At 38.5% G+C, this 25,840-nt stretch overlaps 1 protein-coding gene across 2 annotated transcripts in view; it reads left to right on the top strand.

The window, feature by feature from the left end:
* Nucleotides 1-25,840, top strand: part of SEZ6L2 (seizure related 6 homolog like 2) — a 40,776-nt gene that overhangs the window by 5,371 nt on the left and 9,565 nt on the right. For both annotated transcript variants that reach the window (XM_075847704.1, XM_075847705.1), the window contains exons 3-9: nucleotides 5,213-5,464; nucleotides 5,834-5,967; nucleotides 6,283-6,475; nucleotides 13,588-13,773; nucleotides 15,818-15,986; nucleotides 16,168-16,331; nucleotides 16,760-16,954. In XM_075847704.1, the coding sequence (XP_075703819.1) occupies nucleotides 5,213-5,464; nucleotides 5,834-5,967; nucleotides 6,283-6,475; nucleotides 13,588-13,773; nucleotides 15,818-15,986; nucleotides 16,168-16,331; nucleotides 16,760-16,954 (1,293 nt within the window). The remainder of the gene's footprint in view (nucleotides 1-5,212; nucleotides 5,465-5,833; nucleotides 5,968-6,282; nucleotides 6,476-13,587; nucleotides 13,774-15,817; nucleotides 15,987-16,167; nucleotides 16,332-16,759; nucleotides 16,955-25,840) is intronic.

Below are 25,840 nucleotides of genomic sequence, written 5' to 3'. Positions count from 1 at the left end.
TGAGGCAGCAGCATGTGGGGTACAGAGGATCCTGAGGCAGGCAGTATGTGGGGGTACCGTGTGCACAGCGCGTACCGGGGTCCCACATCCCATTACTGTATTCATACAGGGGTTATTAGGCCCCCAAAACACCAGGGCACCTGGTGTGACCCCATCCTCTGCACCCCTATATCTCCACCGCTGTCACACAGAAACAATCACGTTACCATTTACTCTTACCTGAAACATTAAAGCAAATTTCCGGTTATTTATTCCGTTTGCTGCGGAGCGCGGGGATTATTACGGGGATCATCCAGTCCTGATCATCACTGTAAAAAAAAGTTATTCCAAAGTTACAATTTCTTATGAGTTTCAAGATCTCTGCTTGTTGTCCATGAATTTGGAACATTCTTGATTACATAAAGGTGCTAGAAACTTGCCGTAACCTAAAACTTCTCACAGCTGAGGGTTTGTTACAGTGTAGGCAATGCCCTGTGAGCTAAACACAGTAGCAGCTCAAACAGGAATGGTTCCATTCACTGACAGTAATCAGAGATGATCAAAATATTTAGGAAATCAAACACAAGCCTGTTAGAAAGTTGCTTATTTACCAGGTCACCAAATTTCTCCTGGGGTTTTCATTCCTTTAAATGACAAGAAGCCGTGAGATGAGGCGATGACATTGCTGTGTGCATTGCTGCATGTGGGCTACTATGTGGACATTCTCATCTGACGACAGGAGTCTCTGCCCCTTGTGAACTCATCTCAGCAAAGGAAAGAGATTATAGGGGTAACATACATCAGACTGGCAGACGTAGGGAGCAGGGTGTGCAGGATATGTGTTTATAGGTGGGTGACCAGGTGACTAGAAAACGCACTCTTATAACTCAAAACATGGCTGACTAAGGTTACAACTTCCTGTCCTCGGTAGGAGGAGCAGCTCTGGAGCACAAACAGTTCACACGGCTGTCAGCTCTTTAATATGCAGCTGCTTCTTTTTCAAGGGACCAAAGGTAATTGGACAATTATCTCACAAGCTGTTTAATGGGCTATTCCCTCGTTAATTCATCATCAATTAAGCCGGTAAAAGGTCTAGAGTTGATTCCAGGTGCAGAATTTGCATTTGGAAGCTGTTGCTGTGAACCCGCAACATGAGGTCAAAGGATCTCTCAATGCAAGTGACACCGACCATCAATGAAGAAATCCATCAGAGAGAAGCACAAATGTCAGGAGCGGCCAAACCAACAGTCTGGTACATTCTTGGAAATAAAGAGCGCGTGTCAGAAGACGTCACTGGTGGGAGGAGCTGTGACCCCCACCGATCACTAGAATAAAGGGGCCACAGCACGGTATCGGTACCGGCTGATGTTCATGGATTCCCCTCCTCTCCCCCACACCCATCACAAATTTAACCACACATGATGTCACTGGCGTAATGAAGAGTTCTCCAACCAATCATAGTGCATTTTTTAAGCTGCTCCGGAAACATGAAAGCTGCACTGTGATTGGCCAATATTTCTATTAAACTTTTTTGATAAGTCAGACAAAAATTGTGTTGCAATCCTCACCTTTTCCTAGATCTCTGCTTACCGTTAGGGCATGGCTACACGTGGCGTATTTCTTCCGCAATTGTCCGCATCAATGCCGCACAGAATCTGCATTGCAGATTCTGTGGCGGATCTGCCCAAAATGTGCAGTAAATTGATGCGGACTGGCCGCTGCGTATTGAGGTGAAAGTTCTTCCCTTCGAGAGGAGGGACAGCACTTTCCCTAGTGAAAGTAAAAGAATTTCATACTTACCGGCCGTTGTCTTGGTGACGCGTCCCTCTTTCGGCATCCAGCCCGACCTCGCTGGATGACGCGGCAGTCCATGTGACCGCTGCAGCCTGTGATTGGCTGCAGCCTGTGCTTGGCTGCAGCCGTCACTTACACTGAAACGTCATCCTGGGAGGCCGGACTGGAGACAGACGCAGGGAGTTCTCGGTAAGTATGAACTTATATTTTTTTACAGATACATGTATATTGGGATCGGTAGTCACTGTCCAGGGTGCAGAAACAGTTACTGCCGATCGCTTAACTCTTTCAGCACCCTGGACAGTGACTATTTACTGACGTCTCCTAGCAACGCTCCCGTCATTACGGGAGCCCCATTGACTTCCTCAGTCTGGCTGTAGACCTAGAAATACATAGGTCCAGCCAGAATGAAGAAATGTCAAGTGAAAAAAGCAAGACGCATCCGCAGCACACATGACATGTGCATGACAGCTGCGGACTTCATTGCGGAAATTAGAATCTCCATTGAAGTCAATGGAGAAATTCCGCCATGAGTCCGCCACTGCTCCGCAACAGACAGAGCATGCTGCGGACACCAAATTCCGCTCCGCAGCCTATGCTCCGCAGCGGAATTTTCCGCCTCGTCTAAACGAAGCCTTCTAAAAAGAAGTGGGAGGCAATGGAGAAACGGCTCCGCTGCGGATTAACGCTGCGGAGTGTCCGCAGCGGAATTCCAAAGCAATTCCGCCACGTGGGGCTTTGCCCTTAGTGAATGCAAACATTCGTTGTTTACATCCAGAGGCTGAAAACCCCATCCTGACTTCATCCTGCTCACGCAGCAGGACAGCTCGTTACATGAGAGAGCTCTGATCCAGTTAGTAATCCATGCATGTGTGTGAGCAGTACTTAGGGTGGGATGGGAAGGGATTTCATCCTCTGCAGTTAAATAATTGTTTCCATTCACGGACAGCAAGCAGACATATAGTAAATGATGAGAAATTGCAACAAAGTCAATTAGGATATTGCAGAATTATTAAATAAACAGTAATAAGCATAACTCCCAACATCTGCATCCTAAATCATGGGATATGTAAAAAGGAGTTCACCATGGACAATTCCTACTTGTTATCAGGGATCCTGGGCCACCAGCGATCAGCTGTGATCTGTGGGTAAACCTGGCAGTAAGTGTTCAGTTTCCCTGCAGCGCCACCACAGGGGAGATGAAGAATTACAGTGTCCACTCATATTAATGAGTTACAGGACAGGACAGGTCCTCCAGAGACGCTCCGTGTAACCGCTCCACACTCTGGATCCTGAACAGCGGACCCCCCTCTATTACCCCAGAATTCAGTGGGCTTTTTACACTGGACAATCCCTTTAAGCTTTACACCTCCGGTTCCCCCAAGACAAGCAGATTGTGGGGCGCCCTGCTGTTGGGAGACCCCGTCAGTGAAATGAAGCATTATACTGCACCACTGACATCTATGGTCATCCATGGCTTCTATTGGACAATGACGCTCCTCCAGGATAATAGAGGGGGGGGGGGTCCCATGCCAGGACCGACCCCCATGTCCTCATAGCCTAATAGGGTCTTATATAGAAATTGGGACCCCTTTATTATAGCCGGTAGTGCGGTTGTCAGGGATGTGCCCACGTGTAGACGAATGAGGATAATACCAAAAATCCATTCCCTGAAATGAATCCTCTCCGTGTCTCTCCTCTCTAAGTCCTGCAGATCGTCTTCATTCTCCGCCATAAAGCGTCATATCAAAGATTACACGTTGCGATGAAGCGGCCGAGGTCGTCACAGTTGTCTCCCTGAATGTGAAGATTTACCCTCTCCTGTGTGTGTCATTCTGCAATACTGCAAATACCAAGATGTCACCCAGCTTTCCTAGGCTCCCGAATGACAAGCCTGCCTAGTTACACAGGGACGCAGCCGGGACTCCTCATTACACAGCTAAGCAGATCTGCCGTTCAGGAGTCTAGAAAAGCTGGGTGGCACCCGCTGTCTGCGCTGCTGGTGATCACATGACCCAGATCCGCTCCTATCTCCAGTATATGATGAAACGGTCGCAGAGCTCGTATCGGAGAAGTCCTCCTTACATGAACCAAAAAACATTGAAATATTTTATAAAAATCGAAAGCCCCGTCTGTCACGAAGGACATAAATTTAAAGGGTGTGTAGACTTCTGCAACCAGTTTTTTTTACAGTGCTCCAATGCATCTAAAATAAAAAAACGTCAGCAACTTTGCAAATAGTCAAGTGTAAAAATGTCCTACCGTTTTGTGTATACAGCTCCTATGCAGGCCTATGTGTTTCTATGGTTACAGACTACTGGATAAAGAAGAGAAGTTTACTAGGGTTTTTTTTTCTTTCTTCTGCGGGTGGGCCGAGGTCCAGGCTCCCACGTGAAGCAATCTTGTCAGAATCCTTGTATCCTGAGAGGTGTAATTGTTCCCGTTTCCTTGTATTGATCGCCAGTGATGAAGATCCGTATCTCTGTCTTGAGGTGGTCACGTAATTAAAAAATCTATAGGTCATACACCGGGGGGGTCTCCGCGGACTGGAATAACACAGATCAGATCTGCAGAGGAAAATCAATCAGACTGACACGTGGGGTGTGGTGGATGACATATACAGGGAAATGAATTGCTATTGTTTTATGTTATCAGCCAGTTGAGGATAGGAACGGGATGACTGCACCTAACCCTCCACTCCACCGTCACACTTAATTTTACTGATTACTTCTACTTTGCTTTACTTGTCTTGTACTGATCCTGAGTTTCATCATATCTTATGCTCTAGTCAGAACCAAAGCTGCATTCACATTTCTGCTGGTTTCCTGTTAGCTCTCAGGCTGCAGGACCTCCCAATGTCTGACTGCTGTGACAAAATGTATACTTTGCAATAATTAGGGCACAGCAATCATAGCATGGGCAAAAGAAGCAACTTCTCTGGGGTCACCACCATTTAGGGGCCCCCTCCACACTATGCCCCCATGTAAGTCAGGCTGTGGGTGTTAGTATTATGTGGGTACTCTACGGCATTATTATGTAGGAATTATATGGTCATATTATGGGGACTTTTATGTGACTCTGAATGGCGGTATTATTCATGTTCTATTTTTTGCGATGTATAATGGCGGCGGTATTTCAAATTTTTGTCCTACCCAAAAAATGGATGCGTTGCCCCCGTACATATTTTGCCCAGGGAACTCCATCAATCCTCATCCGGCTGTACCCATAATGCATTGCAGAAGAGCGAAGCTCAGGTAAGGGGAATCTATCTGCACAGTACAGGCATATTCCACAAGGTAGAATTGTGAATGCAGCTTTGGTTGTGACTGGAGTGTAAGGCATGATGTAACTCAGGATCAGTCCAAGATAATATATATATATATATATATATATATATATATGTTTTATTAATTACCATACTTATATACATCTTTATCAGGTACAACTTCTGTTCCGACCCGGGCTGCCCCTGTGTCCTTGACCGATGACCTGGCTCCTGCAGGGGTCAGCGAGACCTCTGGCGTCCTTACAACAGCCATTGGGGGGACTTTCTCCCTTCCCCCACCCCTCAGTACATTGACGCCTCCATCTCCAGCACCAACAGGAGGCCCGGGACCCTCGGCTGAAGGGGAGGAAGAGACAACGACCACTCTGATCACCACCACCACCGTAACGACCGTGCACAGCCCGGGTGAGGACGATGCGTATGGACATGTTACTCAAATCAACGTAAATGAGAAGTCTTCAGCCGTTCAGAAACTACAACTCCCAGCATACCCTGACAGCCACATGCTGGGAGCTGTAGTTTCACAGCTGCTGGAGAGCCACTGGTTGAAGACCTCTACATGCGGCCATACATCCTTGACGTATACCTCCCAACATTTCAATCCCAATTTTTGGGACTGTTTATAGCCCCGCCTTGATTCGCCCAGGAACGCCCTCTTCTGTCTTATTTGCATTAGCTCCACCCCCTTGAGGGCCGTTTTGCTGGTTCGGAGATTTGTAGACGACCTGTATATTGGGAATTCTCGGGCCTAATTTTCCGTCTCCTTCATTCCAGTTCTCTGTAACAATAACATCTCGGAGCTGGAAGGAATCCTGGAGGCTCCTGAATACTCCGGGGGAAGTTTCTTTGGAGGCTTGGACTGTACATACAGCGTGTCCGTGTACCTGGGGTATGGAGTGGAAATCGGGGTGAGTGTGTTCCGTTATAGGGTCTCTTTAGAATATACCCCAAAAATGTAAACACTCGCCCTTAAGTTATATTAAAAATCCTCTGTAGCCGGGTGACCACCAATATGTCCGCCATTACAGCCAACGCAGGGTAGTCACTCAGATTTCCCACAATTCTAACAGCAAATCTGCCCTGGAAACTATTCCAGGCCCAAAATTTACAGGGGATTTGAGGGTTTTTTATTCGGGGGACCTTAAAATTTTAAAATACTTGTTTAACTGTTTCCCAACATTATGAGAAATGTTAATAAAATTAATTACCGGTGAAATTTCCAGGTGGAAAAGCTGAACCTGTCCAAAGAGGAGGCATTGAGCGTGGAGGGTTTAGAACAAGACCACCGCTTCCTGCTAGCCAATGAAACGCTAATGGCTGAGGGTCAGGTGATTCGCAGTCCAACCAATCACATTGCAGTAAGATTCCAGACATACCGCGCCACCAGCCCTGGAGCATTTAAGTTGCGTTACCAAGGTAACCATATTAAGCATTGCCCCTCCCTGGTTGTCATAGTAATCACTGTCCCAATATTACATTATTGGAAAATTGCATATAGGGGGCAGTATTATAGTAGTTATATTTTTGTATATAGGAGCAGTATTATTGTAGTTATATTCTTGTATATAGGAGGCAGTATTATAGTAGTTATATTCTTGTATATAGGGGCAGTATTATAGTAGTTATATTCTTGTATATAGGGGGCAGTATTATAGTAGTTATATTCTTGTATATAGAAGCAGTATTATAGTAGTTATATTCTTGTATATAGGGGCAGTATTATAGTAGTTATATTCTTGTATATAGGGGCAGTATTATAGTAGTTATATTCTTGTATATAGTGAGCAGTATTATAGTAGTTATATTCTTGTATATAGGAGCAGTATTATAGTAGTTATATTCTTGTATATAGGGGGCAGTATTATAGTAGTTATATTCTTGTATATAGGAGCAGTATTATAGTAGTTATATTCTTGTATATAGGGGGCAGTATTATAGTAGTTATATTCTTGTATATAGGGAGCAGTATTATAGTAGTTATATTCTTGTATATAGGAGGCAGTATTATAGTAGTTATATTCTTGTATATAGGGGGCATTATTATAGTAGTTATATTCTTGTATATAGGGGGCAGTATTATAGTAGTTATATTCTTGTATATAGGGACAGAATTATAGTAGTTATATTCTTGTATATAGGAGCAGTATTATAGTAGTTATATTCTTGTATATAGAGGGCAGTATTATAGTAGTTATATTCTTGTATATAGGAGGCAGTATTATAGTAGTTATATTCTTGTATATAGGGGCAGTATTATAGTAGTTATATTCTTGTATATAGGGGCATTATTATAGTAGTTATATTCTTGTATATAGGGGGCATTATTATAGTAGTTATATTCTTGTATATAGGAGCAGTATTATAGTAGTTATATTCTTGTATATAGGGGGCATTATTATGGTAGTTATATTCTTGTATATAGGGGCAGTATTATAGTAGTTATATTCTTGTATATAGGGGCAGTATTATAGTAGTTATATTCTTGTATATAGGGGGCATTATTATAGTAGTTATATTCTTGTATATAGGAGCAGTATTATAGTAGTTATATTCTTGTATATAGGGGGTAGTATTATAGTAGTTATATTCTTGTATATAGGGGGCAGTATTATAGTAGTTATATTCTTGTATATAGGAGCAGTATTATAGTAGTTATATTCTTGTATATAGGGGACAGTATTATAGTAGTTATATTCTTGTATATAGGAGCAGTATTATAGTAGTTATATTCTTGTATATAGGGGCAGTATTATAGTAGTTATATTCTTGTATATAGGGGGTAGTATTATAGTAGTTATATTCTTGTATATAGGGGGCAGTATTATAGTAGTTATATTCTTGTATATAGGGGGCAGTATTATAGTAGTTATATTCTTGTATATAGAGGGCAGTATTATAGTAGTTATATTCTTGTATATAGGGGGCAGTATTATAGTAGTTATATTCTTGTATATACGAGCAGTATTATAGTAGTTATATTCTTGTATATAGGGGGCATTATTATAGTAGTTATATTCTTGTATATAGGGGGCAGTATTATAGTAGTTATATTCTTGTATATAGGAGCAGTATTATAGTAGTTATATTCTTGTATATAGGGGCAGTATTATAGTAGTTATATTCTTGTATATAGGGGGCAGTATTATAGTAGTTATATTCTTGTATATAGGGGCAGTATTATAGTAGTTATATTCTTGTATATAGGGGGCAGTATTATAGTAGTTATATTCTTGTATATAGGGGGCAGTATTATAGTAGTTATATTCTTGTATATAGGGGGCAGTATTATAGTAGTTATATTCTTGTATATACGAGCAGTATTATAGTAGTTATATTCTTGTATATACGAGCAGTATTATAGTAGTTATATTCTTGTAAATAGGAGCAGTATTATAGTAGTTATATTCTTGTATATAGGGGGTAGTATTATAGTAGTTATATTCTTGTAAATAGGAGCAGTATTATAGTAGTTATAGTCTTGTATATAGGGGGTAGTATTATAGTAGTTATATTCTTGTATATAGGGGGCAGTATTATAGTAGTTATATTCTTGTATATAGGGGCAGTATTATAGTAGTTATATTCTTGTATATAGGGAGCAGTATTATAGTAGTTATATTCTTGTATATAGGGGCAGTATTATAGTAGTTATATTCTTGTATATAGGGAGCAGTATTATAGTAGTTATATTCTTGTATATAGGGACAGTATTATAGTAGTTATATTCTTGTATATAGGGGCAGTATTATAGTAGTTATATTCTTGTATATAGGGAGCAGTATTATAGTAGTTATATTCTTGTATATAGGGAGCAGTATTATAGTAGTTATATTCTTGTATATAGGGGGTAGTATTATAGTAGTTATATTCTTGTATATAGGGAGCAGTATTATAGTAGTTATATTCTTGTATATAGGAGCAGTATTATAGTACTTATATTCTTGTATATAGGGACAGTATTATAGTAGTTATATTCTTGTATATAGTGGGCAGTATTATAGTAGTTATATTCTTGTATATAGGGGGCAGTATTATAGTAGTTATATTCTTGTATATAGGAGCAGTATTATAGTAGTTATATTCTTGTATATAGGGGGCAGTATTATAGTAGTTATATTCTTGTATATAGGGGGCAGTATTATAGTAGTTATATTCTTGTATATAGGGGGCAGTATTATAGTAGTTATATTCTTGTATATAGGGGGCAGTATTATAGTAGTTATATTCTTGTATATAGGGGGCAGTATTATAGTAGTTATATTCTTGTATACAGGGAGCAGTATTATAGTAGTTATATTCTTGTATATCGGGGGCAGTATTATAATAGTTATATTCTTGTATGTAGGGGCAGTATTATAGTAGTTATATTCTTGTATATAGTGGGCAGTATTATAGTAGTTATATTCTTGTATATAGGGGCAGTATTATAGTAGTTATATTCTTGTATATAGGAGCAGTATTATAGTAGTTATATTCTTGTATATAGGGGGCAGTATTATAGTAGTTATATTCTTGTACATAGGGGGCAGTATTATAGTAGTTATATTCTTGTATATAGGGGGCAGTATTATAGTAGTTATATTCTTGTATATAGGGGGCAGTATTATAGTAGTTATATTCTTGTATATAGGGGGCAGTTATATTCTTGTATATAGGAGCAGTATTATAGTAGTTATATTCTTGTATATAGGAGCAGTATTATAGTAGTTATATTCTTGTATATAGGTGGCAGTATTATAGTAGTTATATTCTTGTATATAGGGGGCAGTATTATAGTAGTTATATTCTTGTATATAGGGGGCAGTATTATAGTAGTTATATTCTTGTATATAGGGGCAGTATTATAGTAGTTATATTCTTGTATATAGGGGGCAGTATTATAGTAGTTATATTCTTGTATATAGGAGGGCAGTATTATAGTAGTTATATTCTTGTATATAGGAGGCAGTATTATAGTAGTTATATTCTTGTATATAGGAGCAGTATTATAGTAGTTATATTCTTGTATATAGGTGGCAGTATTATAGTAGTTAAATTCTTGTACATAGGGGGCAGTATTATAGTGGCTATATTCTTGTATATAGGAGGCAGTATTATAGCAGTTCTATTCTTGTATATAGGGGGCAGTATTATAGTAGTTATATTCTTGTACATAGGGGGCAGTATTATAGTAGTTATATTCTTGTATATAGGGGGCAGTATTATAGTCGTTATATTCTTGTATATAGGGGGCAGTATTATACTCGTTATATTCTTGTATATAGGGGGCAGTATTATAGTCGTTATATTCTTGTATATAGGGGCAGTATTATAGTAGTTATATTCTTGTATATAGGAGCAGTATTATAGTAGTTATATTCTTGTATATAGGGGCAGTATTATAGTAGTTATATTCTTGTATATAGGGGGCAGTATTATAGTAGTTATATTCTTGTACATAGGGGCAGTATTATAGTAGTTATATTCTTGTATATAGGGGGCAGTATTATAGTAGTTATATTCTTGTATATAGGGGCAGTATTATAGTAGTTATATCCTTGTACATAGGAGGCAGTATTATAGTAGTTATATTCTTGTATATAGGAGCAGTATTATAGTAGTTATATTCTTGTATATAGGGGCAGTATTATAGTCGTTATATACTTGTATATAGGGGCAGTATTATAGTAGTTATATTCTTGTATATAGGAGCAGTATTATAGTAGTTATATTCTTGTACATAGGGGCAGTATTATAGTAGTTATATTCTTGTATATAGGAGCAGTATTATAGTCGTTATATTCTTGTATATAGGGGCAGTATTATAGTAGTTATATTCTTGTACATAGGGGCAGTATTATAGTAGTTATATTCTTGTATATAGGGGGCAGTATTATAGTAGTTATATTCTTGTATATAGGAGCAGTATTATAGTAGTTATATTCTTGTATATAGGGGCAGTATTATAGTAGATATATTCTTGTATATAGGGGGCAGTATTATAGTAGTTATATTCTTGTATATAGGAGGCAGTATTATAGTAGTTATATTCTTGTATATAGGGGCAGTATTATAGTAGTTATATTCTTGTATATAGGGGGCAGTATTATAGTAGTTATATTCATGTATATAGGGGGCAGTATTATAGTAGTTACATTCTTGTATATAGGGAGCAGTATTATAGTAGTTATATTCTTGTATATAGGAGCAGTATTATAGTAGTTATATTCTTGTATATAGGGAGCAGTATTATAGTAGTTATATTCTTGTATATAGGAGCGGTATTATAGTAGTTATATTCTTGTATATAGGGGGCAGTATTATAGTAGTTATATTCTTGTATATAGGGGGCAGTATTATAGTAGTTATATTCTTGTATATAGGAGCAGTATTATAGTAGTTATATTCTTGTATATAGGGGCAGTATTATAGTCGTTATATACTTGTATATAGGGGCAGTATTATAGTAGTTATATTCTTGTATATAGGAGCAGTATTATAGTAGTTATATTCTTGTACATAGGGGCAGTATTATAGTAGTTATATTCTTGTATATAGGAGCAGTATTATAGTCGTTATATTCTTGTATATAGGGGCAGTATTATAGTAGTTATATTCTTGTACATAGGGGCAGTATTATAGTAGTTATATTCTTGTATATAGGGGGCAGTATTATAGTAGTTATATTCTTGTATATAGGAGCAGTATTATAGTAGTTATATTCTTGTATATAGGGGCAGTATTATAGTAGTTATATTCTTGTATATAGGGGGCAGTATTATAGTAGTTATATTCATGTATATAGGGGGCAGTATTATAGTAGTTACATTCTTGTATATAGGGAGCAGTATTATAGTAGTTATATTCTTGTATATAGGAGCAGTATTATAGTAGTTATATTCTTGTATATAGGGAGCAGTATTATAGTAGTTATATTCTTGTATATAGGAGCGGTATTATAGTAGTTATATTCTTGTATATAGGGGGCAGTATTATAGTAGTTATATTCTTGTATATAGGGGGCAGTATTATAGTAGTTATATTCTTGTATATAGGGGGCAGTATTATAGTAGTTAGTCTTGTATATAGGAGCAGTATTATAGTAGTTATATTCTTGTATATAGGAGCAGTATTATAGTAGTTAGATTCTTGTATATAGGGAGCAGTATTATAGCAGTTATATTCTTGTATATAGGGTCAGTATTATAGTAGTTGTATTCTTGTATATAGGGACAGTATTATAGTAGTTGTATTCTTGTATATAGGGGGCAGTATTATAGTAGTTATATTCTTGTATATAGGGGGCAGTATTATAGTAGTTATATTCTTGTATATAGGGGGCAGTATTATAGTAGTTATAGTCTTGTATATAGGGGCAGTATTATAGTAGTTATATTCTTGTATATAGGGGGCAGTATTATAGTAGTTATAGTCTTGTATATAGGGTGCAGTATTATAGTAGTTATATTCTTGTATATAGGGGCAGTATTATAGTAGTTATATTCTTGTATATAGGGGGCAGTATTATAGTAGTTATATTCTTGTATATAGGAGCAGTATTATAGTAGTTAGATTCTTGTATATAGGGAGCAGTATTATAGTAGTTATATTCTTGTATATATGGTCAGTATTATAGTAGTTGTATTCTTGTATATAGGGACAGTATTATAGTAGTTATATTCTTGTCCACAGGGGGCAGTATTATAGTAGTTATATTCTTGTATATAGGAGCAGTATTATAGTAGTTAGATTCTTGTATATAGGGACAGTATTATAGTAGTTATATTCTTGTATATAGGAGCAGTATTATAGTAGTTATATTCTTGTATATAGAGGGTAGTATTATAGTAGTTATATTCTTGTATATAGAGGCAGTATTATAGTAGTTATATTCTTGTATATAGGGGGCAGTATTATAGTAGTTATATTCCTGTATATAGGAGCAGTATTATAGTAGTTATATTCTTGTATATAGGAGGCAGTATTATAGTAGTTATATTCTTGTATACAGGAGCAGTATTATAGTAGTTATATTCTTGTATATAGGGGCAGTATTATAGTAGTTATATTCTTGTATATAGGGAGTAGTATTATAGTAGTTATATTCTTGTATATAGGGGGCAGTATTATAGTAGTTATATTCCTGTATATAGGAGCAGTATTATAGTAGTTATATTCTTGTATATAGGAGGCAGTATTATAGTAGTTATATTCTTGTATACAGGAGCAGTATTATAGTAGTTAGATTCTTGTATATAGGGAGCAGTATTATAGTAGTTATATTCTTGTATATAGGGAGAAGTATTATAGTAGTTATATTTTTGTATATAGGGGGCAGTATTATAGTAGTTATATTCTTGTATATAGGGGGCAGTATTATAGTAGTTATATTCTTGTATACAGGGTCAGTATTATAGTAGTTGTATTCTTGTATATAGGGACAGTATTATAGTAGTTATATTCTTGTCCACAGGGGGCAGTATGTTGTTATTTGTCAGGAAAATGGCTGAATGTGCTTTTTAAGTGAACACCAGTTGTCTTCTTTATAGCTTATGTCCTTAGCTGTGTATTTCCTCCTCGACCTGAGAATGGAGAAGTCACTGTTACAGACCTCCACCCTGGAGGATCCGCCAACTTTCACTGTGCTCCTGGATTCACACTTAAAGGTGCAGATTCCCTGGTTTGTCTGAACATCACGCGTCCTGTGTGGAGTGGAAAGCCTCCGGCCTGCACAGGTGAGACAATGTGGCTGAGGGTGTGCAGAAAATGGAGAGGGAGGGCACAACATCCTAATATTTGTCTTGTTAGAAAAGGTAATGGTTATTAATCTGTCTCACATTGGGTAAGGGTTGGGACATTATTTCTAGGTGGCTGGTGAATGCCAATAAGTAAAATTCGACTTTTACATTTACAAATCTGCCAGTTTCATGCTGCAGAATATCACGTCTCACTGCTGCCCCCTGCTGTTCAGTGTCTGTACATTGTGCACTCTGCTGTGGTGAATGCTTTCCTGTAGTTCTGTGATAGTGTTTACTCCACCAGCGCATGCTACATAAAAACAATAATACAATATAATATAGTACCGGGTTAGGCAGCCAGCGGCATGTTGTAAGATGTACAGGAGGGGTGGTATTTTATTTTAATCTAATAGTATAGGATTGACTTTGAGCTACATTTAAAATAAAATACAATTTTAATCTATTACTTATCCTGTACTGATCCTGAGTTACATCCTGTATTATACTCCAGAGCTGCACTCGCTATTCTGCTGGTGGAGTCAATGTGTACATACATTACATTACTTATCCTGTACTGATCCTGAGGTACATCCTGTATTATACTCCAGAGCTGCACTCACTATTCTGCTGGTGCAGTCACTTTGTACATACATTACATTACTTGTCCTGTACTGATCCTGAGTTATATCCTGTATTATACTCCAGAGCTGCCCTCACTATTCTGCTGGTGGAGTCACTGTGTACATACATTACATTACTTATCCTGTACTGATCCTGAGTTACATCCTGTATTATACTCCAGAGCTGCACTCACTATTCTGCTGGTGGAGTCTCTGTGTACATACATTACATTACTTACCCTGTACTGATCCTGAGTTACATCCTGTATTATACTCCAGAGCTGCACTCACTATTCTGCTGGTGGAGTCACTGTGTACATACATTACATTACTTATCCTGTACTGATCCTGAGTTATATCCTGTATTATACTCCAGAGCTGCACTCACTATTCTGCTGGTGGAGTCACTGTGTACATACATCACTTATCCTGTACTGATCCTGAGTTACATCCTGTATTATACTCCAGAGCTACACTCACTATTCTGCTGGTGGAGTCACTATGCCCATACATTACATTACTTATCCTGTACTGATCCTGAGTTACATCCTGTATTATACTCCAGAGCTGCCCTCACTATTCTGCTGGTGGAGTCACTGTGTACATTACATTACTTATCCTGTACTGATCCTGAGTTACATCCTGTATTATACTCCAGAGCTGCACTCACTATTCTGCTGGTGGAGTCACTGTGTACATACATTACATTACTTATCCTGTACTGATCCTGAGTTATATCCTGTATTATACTCCAGAGCTGCACTCACTATTCTGCTGGTGGAGTCACTGTGTACATACATTACATTACTTATCCTGTACTGATCCTGAGTTATATCCTGTATTATACTCCAGAGCTGCACTCACTATTCTGCTGGTGGGGTCACTGTGTATATACATTACATTACTTATCCTGTACTGATCCTGAGTTATATCCTGTATTATACTCCAGAGCTGCACTCACTATTCTGCTGGTGGAGTCACTGATTTATCGCCTGTTTTATGTCTGTCTACATACAGGTTAGCTGTCTCCCATATTAAAAAAAATAAGTATTCGGCACACAAGTATGAAGCTGAAGAAATCTACATTTATTTAGAATTTACGTGAAGTCAATATATTTTCTAATAATTGTTTACATTGTTCCTACAGTGTCTGATGAAGGTCATTTACGACCGAAACGTCGCACTAAGCCACTGGCATTGTAATTAAAATAAAAACACGTTTTCTTCAGCTTCATACTTCTGTGCCGAATACTTGTTTTTGTTACAATTGGGTTGGGACCCTATTCGGTCTGGTGTGATCTGAACCAGTACGTGTCTCCAATATTAATTAGCAGAATTGTGAGTGCAGCTCTGTAGGCTGTAACTCAGGATCGGGTATTGAGGTGATGTTTGAGTAACAGGTTGTTATATTTTTTATTCAGCAACCTGCGGCGGTGTTATACGTAATGCCACAGTTGGACGTATCGTATCTCCTGATGTCACTGCGCACCATGGAAACAATCTGAGCTGCCATTGGTTGATTGAGGCGTCCGAGGGACAGCGGCTTCACCTACACTTTGAGAGGGTCTCCCTAGATGAGGACAATGACAGGTCAGTGACCGCCTAATGTGTCTCCCCCCTCAGCACCCATCATGTGCTTTATGTGTCACTCTCTTCAAGGCAGTGACACCTCTTTTTCTGCATATTCTCTCCCTATATGCCCCCTCTGTCACCCTCCACCCTCTATAGGTTCTCCTCCTCCTCACACCTTGTATGTCTTCTCTCTCCATAGGTTGGTTGTTCACTCTGGAAGCTCCACATTGTCCCCCCTCATCTATGATTCTGATATAGACGATGCCCCGGAGAGGGGTCTCCTGAGTGACGCCCAGTCCCTGTACATCGAGCTTGTCTCTGAGAATCCAGCTGTCCCCCTGCTGCTCAGCCTGCGCTATGAAGGTGACTACAGTGGCAGCATTTTGTTTCTCTGTATCTTGTGCTGCTCTTTGTCTATTACTCCAGTCACATCCAAAGCTGCAGTCACAATTCTGCTGTTTACCACTTTAAATCCCTAATGTACCATTGGACATCCCAACATTTTAGGTGAAATCCCATGATGCCTTGCACTGATTTTCCACATCAGACTAATGTACGTTGATAGGAATAAACAATACATCTCCCACAACGCTGTACATAAGAACATACTGAACAAGCAGGAAGAAGCAGTGAGGTCAAGTTTCCTGAGAGCTAACAGCATATCAGCAGAACTGTGATGCAGCTCTGAATGTGATTGGAGTAGAACAGATGATTGTTACTCTTATGGTGGTAATCTCTACATGAGCCCCCTCTAGTGGTCAGGTCATGTCTCTCTCCTTATTTCTCTGCAGTGTTCTCGGAGACTCGATGTTATGAACCGTTCCTGGCTCATGGTAACTTCAGCACCACAGACCCTCTCTTCTCCCCGGGGACCCTGGTCTCTTTCTCGTGTAATGCCGGGTACATGCTGGAACAGGGACCCCCAGTCATAGAGTGTGTGGACCCCACAGACCCTCACTGGAATGAGAGCGAACCTGTTTGCAAAGGTAAGAGACCTCCACATTCTCCCCATAATGACGAGAGCTCCAACAAGCAGCGCCTCAAACAGGACAATTATTTCATGAACACTTTCCCTGGAGTTTTACTTTAAAGACTTCACATCAGATTTATAGCTTATTCTTCATTGAGCGTGAGACGTGTGTTCTGGGTCCAACATCTACACAGGCGAGGGCCCTGCAACCGATTTGTGCTTTCCTTTATATATTGGATTCCAGGGTTTCAACAAATGGATTCGGCTTCTTTAAGGAAACAAATTTGTAGAGTTTAAATATAATATAAAAGTTTTAGTTGTTAGTGTCCAGATAAATAGTGCTGTATAGTGTCCAGATAAATAATGCTGTATAGTGTCCAGATAAATAGCGCTGTATAGTGTCCAGATAAATAGTGCTGTATAGTGTCCAGATAAATAGTGCTGTATAGTGTCCAGATAAATAGTGCTGTATAGTGTCCAGATAAATAGCGCTGTATAGTGTCCAGATAAATAGTGCTGTACAGTGTCCAGATAAATAGTGCTGTATAGTGTCCAGATAAATAGTGCTGTATAGTGACCAGATAAATAGTGCTGTATAGTGTCCAGATAAATAGTGCTGTATAGTGTCCAGATAAATAGTGCTGTATAGTGTCCAGATAAATAGTGCTGTATAGTGTCCAGATAAATAGTGCTGTATAGTGTCCAGATAAATAGCGCTGTATAGTGTCCAGATAAATAGTGCTGTACAGTGTCCAGATAAATAGTGCCGTACAGTGTCCAGATAAATAGTGCTGTATAGTGTCCAGATAAATGGTGCTGTATAGTGTCCAGATAAATAGTGCTGTATAGTGTCCAGATAAATAGTGCTGTATAGTGTCCGGATAAATAGTGCTGTATAGTATCCGGATAAATAGTGCTGTATAGTGTCCAGATAAATAATGCTGTATAGTGTCCAGATAAATAGTGCTGTATAGTGTCCAGATAAATAGTGCTGTATAGTGTCCAGATAAATAGTGCTGTATAGTGTCCAGATAAATAGTGCTGTATAGTGTCCAGATAAATAGTGCTGTATAGTGTCCAGATAAATAGTGCTGTATAGTGTCCAGATAAATAGTGCTGTATAGTGTCCAGATAAATAGTGCTGTACAGTGTCCAGATAAATAGTGCTGTATAGTGTCCAGATAAATAGTGCTGTATAGTGTCCAGATAAATAGTGCTGTATAGTGTCCAGATAAATAGTGCTGTATAGTGTCCAGATAAATAGTGCTGTACAGTGTCCAGATAAATAGTGCTGTATAGTGTCCAGATAAATAGTGCTGTACAGTGTCCAGATAAATAGTGCTGTACAGTGTCCAGATAAATAGTGCTGTACAGTGTCCAGATAAATAGTGCTGTACAGTGTCCAGATAAATAGTGCTGTACAGTGTCCAGATAAATAGTGCTGTACAGTGTCCAGATAAATAATGCTGTATAGTGTCCGGATAAATAGTGCTGTACAGTGTCCAGATAAATAGTGCTGTATAGTGTCCAGATAAATAGTGCTGTATAGTGTCCAGATAAATAGTGCTGTACAGTGTCCAGATAAATAGTGCTGTACAGTGTCCAGATAAATAGTGCTGTACAGTGTCCGGATAAATAGTGCTGTACAGTGTCCGGATAAATAGTGCTGTATAGTGTCCAGATAAATAGTGCTGTATAGTGTCCAGATAAATAGTGCTGTATAGTGTCCAGATAAATAGTGCTGTACAGTGTCCAGATAAATAGTGCTGTATAGTGTCCAGATAAATAGTGCTGTATAGTGTCCAGATAAATAGTGCTGTATAGTGTCCAGATAAATAGTGCTGTACAGTGTCCAGATAAATAGTGCTGTACAGTGTCCAGATAAATAGTGCTGTATAGTGTCCGGATAAATAGTGCTGTACAGTGTCCAGATAAATAGTGCTGTATAGTGTCCAGATAAATAGTGCTGTATAGTGTCCAGATAAATAGTGCTGTATAGTGTCCAGATAAATAGTGCTGTACAGTGTCCAGATAAATAGTGCTGTATAGTGTCCAGATAAATAGTGCTGTATAGTGTCCAGATAAATAGTGCTGTACAGTGTCCAGATAAATAGTGCTGTACAGTGTCCAGATAAATAGTGCTGTATAGTGTCCAGATAAATAGCGCTGTATAGTGTCCAGATAAATAGCGCTGTACAGTGTCCAGATAAATAGCGCTGTACAGTGTCCGGATAAATAGCGCTGTACAGTGTCCGGATAAATAGCGCTGTATAGTGTCCGGATAAATAACGCTGTACAGTGTCCGGATAAATAGCGCTGTACAGTGTCCGGATAAATAGCGCTGTATAGTGTCCGGATAAATAGCGCTGTATAGTGTCCGGATAAATAGCGCTGTATAGTGTCCGGATAAATAGTGCTGTATAGTGTCCAGATAAATAGTGCTGTATAGTGTCCAGATAAATAGTGCTGTACAGTGTCCAGATAAATAGTGCTGTACAGTGTCCAGATAAATAGTGCTGTACAGTGTCCAGATAAATAGTGCTGTACAGTGTCCAGATAAATAGTGCTGTATAGTGTCCAGATAAATAGTGCTGTATAGTGTCCAGATAAATAGTGCTGTATAGTGTCCAGATAAATAGTGCTGTATAGTGTCCAGATAAATAGTGCCGTAGTGTCCAGATAAATAGTGCCGTACAGTGTCCAGATAAATAGTACTGTATAGTGTCCAGATAAATAGTGCTGTATAGTGTCCAGATAAATAGTGCCGTACAGTGTCCAGATAAATAGTACTGTATAGTGTCCAGATAAATAGTACTGTATAGTGTCCAGATAAATAGTACTGTATAGTGTCCAGATAAATAGTGCTGTATAGTGTCCAGATAAATAGTGCCGTACAGTGTCCAGATAAATAGTACTGTACAGTGTCCAGATAAATAGTGCCGTATAGTGTCCAGATAAATAGTGCCGTATAGTGTCCGGATAAATAGTGCCGTATAGTGTCCGGATAAATAGTGCCGTATAGTGTCCGGATAAATAATGCCGTATAGTGTCCAGATAAATAGTGCCGTATAGTGTCCAGATAAATAGTGCCGTACAGTGTCCAGATAAATAGTGCTGTATAGTGTCCAGATAAATAGTGCTGTATAGTGTCCAGATAAATAGTGCTGTATAGTGTCCAGATAAATAGTGCTGTATAGTGTCCAGATAAATAGTGCTGTATAGTGTCCAGATAAATAATGCTGTATAGTGTCCAGATAAATAGTGCTGTATAGTGTCCAGATAAATAATGCTGTATAGTGTCCAGATAAATAGTGCTGTATAGTGTCCAGATAAATAGTGCTGTACAGTGTCCAGATAAATAGTGCTGTACAGTGTCCAGATAAATAGTGCTGTATAGTGTCCAGATAAATAGTGCTGTATAGTGTCCAGATAAATAGTGCTGTATAGTGTCCAGATAAATAGGGCTGTATAGTGTCCAGATAAATAGCACTGTATAGTGTCCAGATAAATAGTACTGTATAGTGTCCAGATAAATAGTGCTGTATAGTGTCCAGATAAATAGTGCTGTATAGTGTCCAGATAAATAGTGCTGTATAGTGTCCAGATAAATAGTGCTGTATAGTGTCCGGATAAATAGTGCTGTACAGTGTCCGGATAAATAGTGCTGTATAGTGTCCGGATAAATAGTGCTGTATAGTGTCCAGATAAATAGTGCTGTACAGTGTCCGGATAAATAGTGCTGTATAGTGTCCGGATAAATAGTGCTGTATAGTGTCCGGATAAATAGTGCTGTATAGTGTCCGGATAAATAGTGCTGTACAGTGTCCAGATAAATAGTGCTGTATAGTGTCCAGATAAATAGTGCTGTACAGTGTCCGGATAAATAGTGCTGTATAGTGTCCAGATAAATAGTGCTGTACAGTGTCCAGATAAATAGTGCTGTATAGTGTCCAGATAAATAGTGCTGTATAGTGTCCAGATAAATAGTGCTGTATAGTGTCCAGATAAATAGTGCTGTATAGTGTCCAGATAAATAGTGCTGTATAGTGTCCAGATAAATAGTGCTGTATAGTGTCCAGATAAATAGTGCTGTATAGTGTCCAGATAAATAGTGCTGTATAGTGTCCAGATAAATAGTGCTGTACAGTGTCCGGATAAATAGTGCTGTACAGTGTCCAGATAAATAGTGCTGTACAGTGTCCAGATAAATAGTGCTGTACAGTGTCCAGATAAATAGTGCTGTATAGTGTCCAGATAAATAGTGCTGTATAGTGTCCAGATAAATAGTGCTGTATAGTGTCCAGATAAATAGTGCTGTACAGTGTCCAGATAAATAGTGCTGTATAGTGTCCAGATAAATAATGCTGTACAGTCTCCAGATAAATAGTGCTGTATAGTGTCCAGATAAATAATGCTGTACAGTGTCCAGATAAATAGTGCTGTATAGTGTCCAGATAAATAGTGCTGTATAGTCTCCAGATAAATAGTGCTGTATAGTGTCCGGATAAATAATGCTGTACAGTCTCCAGATAAATAGTGCTGTATAGTGTCCAGATAAATAGTGCTGTATAGTGTCCAGATAAATAGTGCTGTACAGTGTCCAGATAAATAGTGCTGTATAGTGTCCAGATAAATAGTGCTGTACAGTCTCCAGATAAATAGTGCTGTATAGTGTCCAGATAAATAGTGATAAATAGTGCTGTATAGTGTCCGGATAAATAATGCTGTACAGTCTCCAGATAAATAGTGCTGTATAGTGTCCAGATAAATAGTGCTGTACAGTGTCCAGATAAATAGTGCTGTACAGTGTCCAGATAAATAGTGCTGTATAGTGTCCGGATAAATAGTGCTGTACAGTGTCCAGATAAATAGTGCTGTATAGTGTCCAGATAAATAGTGCTGTATAGTGTCCAGATAAATAGTGCTGTATAGTGTCCAGATAAATAGTGCTGTACAGTCTCCAGATAAATAGTGCTGTATAGTGTCCAGATAAATAGTGCTGTATAGTGTCCAGATAAATAGTGCTGTATAGTGTCCAGATAAATAGTGCTGTATAGTGTCCAGATAAATAGTGCTGTATAGTGTCCAGATAAATAGTGCTGTACAGTGTCCAGATAAATAGTGCTGTACAGTGTCCGGATAAATAGTGCTGTACAGTGTCCGGATAAATAGTGCTGTATAGTGTCCAGATAAATAGTGCTGTACAGTGTCCAGATAAATAGTGCTGTACAGTGTCCAGATAAATAGTGCTGTATAGTGTCCAGATAAATAGTGCTGTATAGTGTCCAGATAAATAGTGCTGTACAGTGTCCAGATAAATAGTGCTGTACAGTGTCCAGATAAATAGTGCTGTACAGTGTCCGGATAAATAGTGCTGTACAGTGTCCGGATAAATAGTGCTGTACAGTGTCCGGATAAATAGTGCTGTACAGTGTCCGGATAAATAGTGCTGTACAGTGTCCGGATAAATAGTGCTGTATAGTGTCCGGATAAATAGTGCTGTATAGTGTCCAGATAAATAGTGCTGTACAGTGTCCAGATAAATAGTGCTGTACAGTGTCCAGATAAATAGTGCTGTATAGTGTCCAGATAAATAGTGCTGTATAGTGTCCAGATAAATAGTGCTGTACAGTGTCCAGATAAATAGTGCTGTACAGTGTCCAGATAAATAGTGCTGTACAGTGTCCAGATAAATAGTGCTGTATAGTGTCCAGATAAATAGTGCTGTACAGTGTCCGGATAAATAGTGCTGTATAGTGTCCAGATAAATAGTGCTGTATAGTGTCCAGATAAATAGTGCTGTATAGTGTCCAGATAAATAGTGCTGTATAGTGTCCAGATAAATAGTGCTGTACAGTGTCCAGATAAATAGTGCTGTACAGTGTCCAGATAAATAGTGCTGTATAGTGTCCAGATAAATAGTGCTGTATAGTGTCCAGATAAATAGTGCTGTACAGTGTCCGGATAAATAGTGCTGTATAGTGTCCAGATAAATAGTGCTGTATAGTGTCCAGATAAATAGTGCTGTATAGTGTCCAGATAAATAGTGCTGTACAGTGTCCAGATAAATAGTGCTGTATAGTGTCCAGATAAATAGTGCTGTATAGTGTCCAGATAAATAGTGCTGTACAGTCTCCGGATAAATAGTGCTGTATAGTGTCCAGATAAATAGTGCTGTACAGTGTCCAGATAAATAGTGCTGTACAGTGTCCAGATAAATAGTGCTGTACAGTCTCCAGATAAATAGTGCTGTATAGTGTCCAGATAAATAGTGCTGTATAGTGTCCAGATAAATAGTGCTGTATAGTGTCCAGATAAATAGTGCTGTATAGTGTCCAGATAAATAGTGCTGTATAGTGTCCAGATAAATAGTGCTGTATAGTGTCCAGATAAATAGTGCTGTATAGTGTCCAGATAAATAGTGCTGTATAGTGTCCAGATAAATAGTGCTGTATAGTGTCCAGATAAATAGTGCTGTACAGTGTCCGGATAAATAGTGCTGTATAGTGTCCAGATAAATAGTGCTGTATAGTGTCCAGATAAATAGTGCTGTACAGTGTCCAGATAAATAGTGCTGTACAGTGTCCGGATAAATAGTGCTGTATAGTGTCCGGATAAATAGTGCTGTATAGTGTCCGGATAAATAGTGCTGTACAGTGTCCGGATAAATAGTGCTGTACAGTGTCCAGATAAATAGTGCTGTATAGTGTCCAGATAAATAGTGCTGTATAGTGTCCAGATAAATAGTGCTGTATAGTGTCCAGATAAATAGTGCTGTATAGTGTCCAGATAAATAGTGCTGTATAGTGTCCAGATAAATAGTGCTGTATAGTGTCCAGATAAATAGTGCTGTATAGTGTCCAGATAAATAGTGCTGTACAGTGTCCAGATAAATAGTGCTGTACAGTCTCCAGATAAATAGTGCTGTACAGTGTCCAGATAAATAGTGCTGTAGTGTCCAGATAAATAGTGCTGTATAGTGTCCAGATAAATAGTGCTGTATAGTGTCCGGATAAATAATGCTGTACAGTGTCCGGATAAATAGTGCTGTATAGTGTCCAGATAAATAGTGCTGTATAGTGTCCAGATAAATAGTGCTGTATAGTGTCCAGATAAATAGTGCTGTATAGTGTCCAGATAAATAGTGCTGTATAGTGTCCAGATAAATAGTGCTGTATAGTGTCCAGATAAATAGTGCTGTACAGTGTCCAGATAAATAGTGCTGTATAGTGTCCGGATAAATAGTGCTGTACAGTCTCCAGATAAATAGTGCTGTACAGTGTCCAGATAAATAGTGCTGTATAGTGTCCAGATAAATAGTGCTGTATAGTGTCCAGATAAATAGTGCTGTATAGTGTCCAGATAAATAGTGCTGTATAGTGTCCAGATAAATAGTGCTGTATAGTGTCCAGATAAATAGTGCTGTATAGTGTCCAGATAAATAGTGCTGTATAGTGTCCAGATAAATAGTGCTGTATAGTGTCCGGATAAATAGTGCTGTACAGTCTCCAGATAAATAGTGCTGTACAGTGTCCAGATAAATAGTGCTGTATAGTGTCCAGATAAATAGTGCTGTATAGTGTCCAGATAAATAGTGCTGTATAGTGTCCAGATAAATAGTGCTGTATAGTGTCCAGATAAATAGTGCTGTATAGTGTCCAGATAAATAGTGCTGTATAGTGTCCAGATAAATAGTGCTGTATAGTGTCCAGATAAATAGTGCTGTATAGTGTCCAGATAAATAGTGCTGTATAGTGTCCAGATAAATAGTGCTGTATAGTGTCCAGATAAATAGCTCTGTATAGTGTCCGGATAAATAGTGTTGTATAGTGTCCAGATAAATAGTGCTGTATAGTGTCCAGATAAATAATGCTGTATAGTGTCCAGATAAATAGTGCTGTATAGTGTCCAGATAAATAGTACTGTATAGTGTCCAGATAAATAGCTCTGTATAGTGTCCAGATAAATAGTGCTGTATAGTGTCCAGATAAATAGCTCTGTATAGTGTCCAGATAAATAGTGCTGTATAGTGTCCAGATAAATAGTGCTGTATAGTGTCCAGATAAATAGTGCTGTATAGTGTCCAGATAAATAGTGCTGTATAGTGTCCAGATAAATAGTGCTGTATAGTGTCCAGATAAATAGTGCTGTATAGTGTCCGGATAAATAGTGCTGTACAGTGTCCGGATAAATAGTGCTGTATAGTGTCCAGATAAATAGTGCTGTATAGTGTCCAGATAAATAGTGCTGTATAGTGTCCAGATAAATAGTGCTGTATAGTGTCCAGATAAATAGTGCTGTATAGTGTCCAGATAAATAGCTCTGTATAGTGTCCGGATAAATAGTGTTGTATAGTGTCCAGATAGTGCTGTATAGTGTCCAGATAAATAATGCTGTATAGTGTCCAGATAAATAGTGCTGTATAGTGTCCAGATAAATAGTACTGTATAGTGTCCAGATAAATAGTACTGTATAGTGTCCAGATAAATAGTGCTGTATAGTGTCCGGATAAATAGTGTTGTATAGTGTCCAGATAAATAGTGCTGTATAGTGTCCAGATAAATAGCTCTGTATAGTGTCCGGATAAATAGTGTTGTATAGTGTCCAGATAAATAGTGCTGTATAGTGTCCAGATAAATAATGCTGTATAGTGTCCAGATAAATAGTGCTGTATAGTGTCCAGATAAATAGTACTGTATAGTGTCCAGATAAATAGTGCTGTATAGTGTCCAGATAAATAGTGCTGTACAGTGTCCAGATAAATAGTGCTGTATAGTGTCCAGATAAATAATGCTGTATAGTGTCCAGATAAATAGTGCTGTATAGTGTCCAGATAAATAGTGCTGTATAGTGTCCAGATAAATAGTGCTGTACAGTGTCCAGATAAATAGTGCTGTACAGT

The sequence above is a fragment of the Rhinoderma darwinii genome, assembly GCF_050947455.1.
Source record: "Rhinoderma darwinii isolate aRhiDar2 chromosome 6 unlocalized genomic scaffold, aRhiDar2.hap1 SUPER_6_unloc_1, whole genome shotgun sequence".
Taxonomy (NCBI): Eukaryota; Metazoa; Chordata; class Amphibia; order Anura; family Rhinodermatidae; genus Rhinoderma; species Rhinoderma darwinii.
Note: the sequence above shows the minus strand (reverse complement) of the source record. Positions and strands in the feature narration are given on the sequence as shown.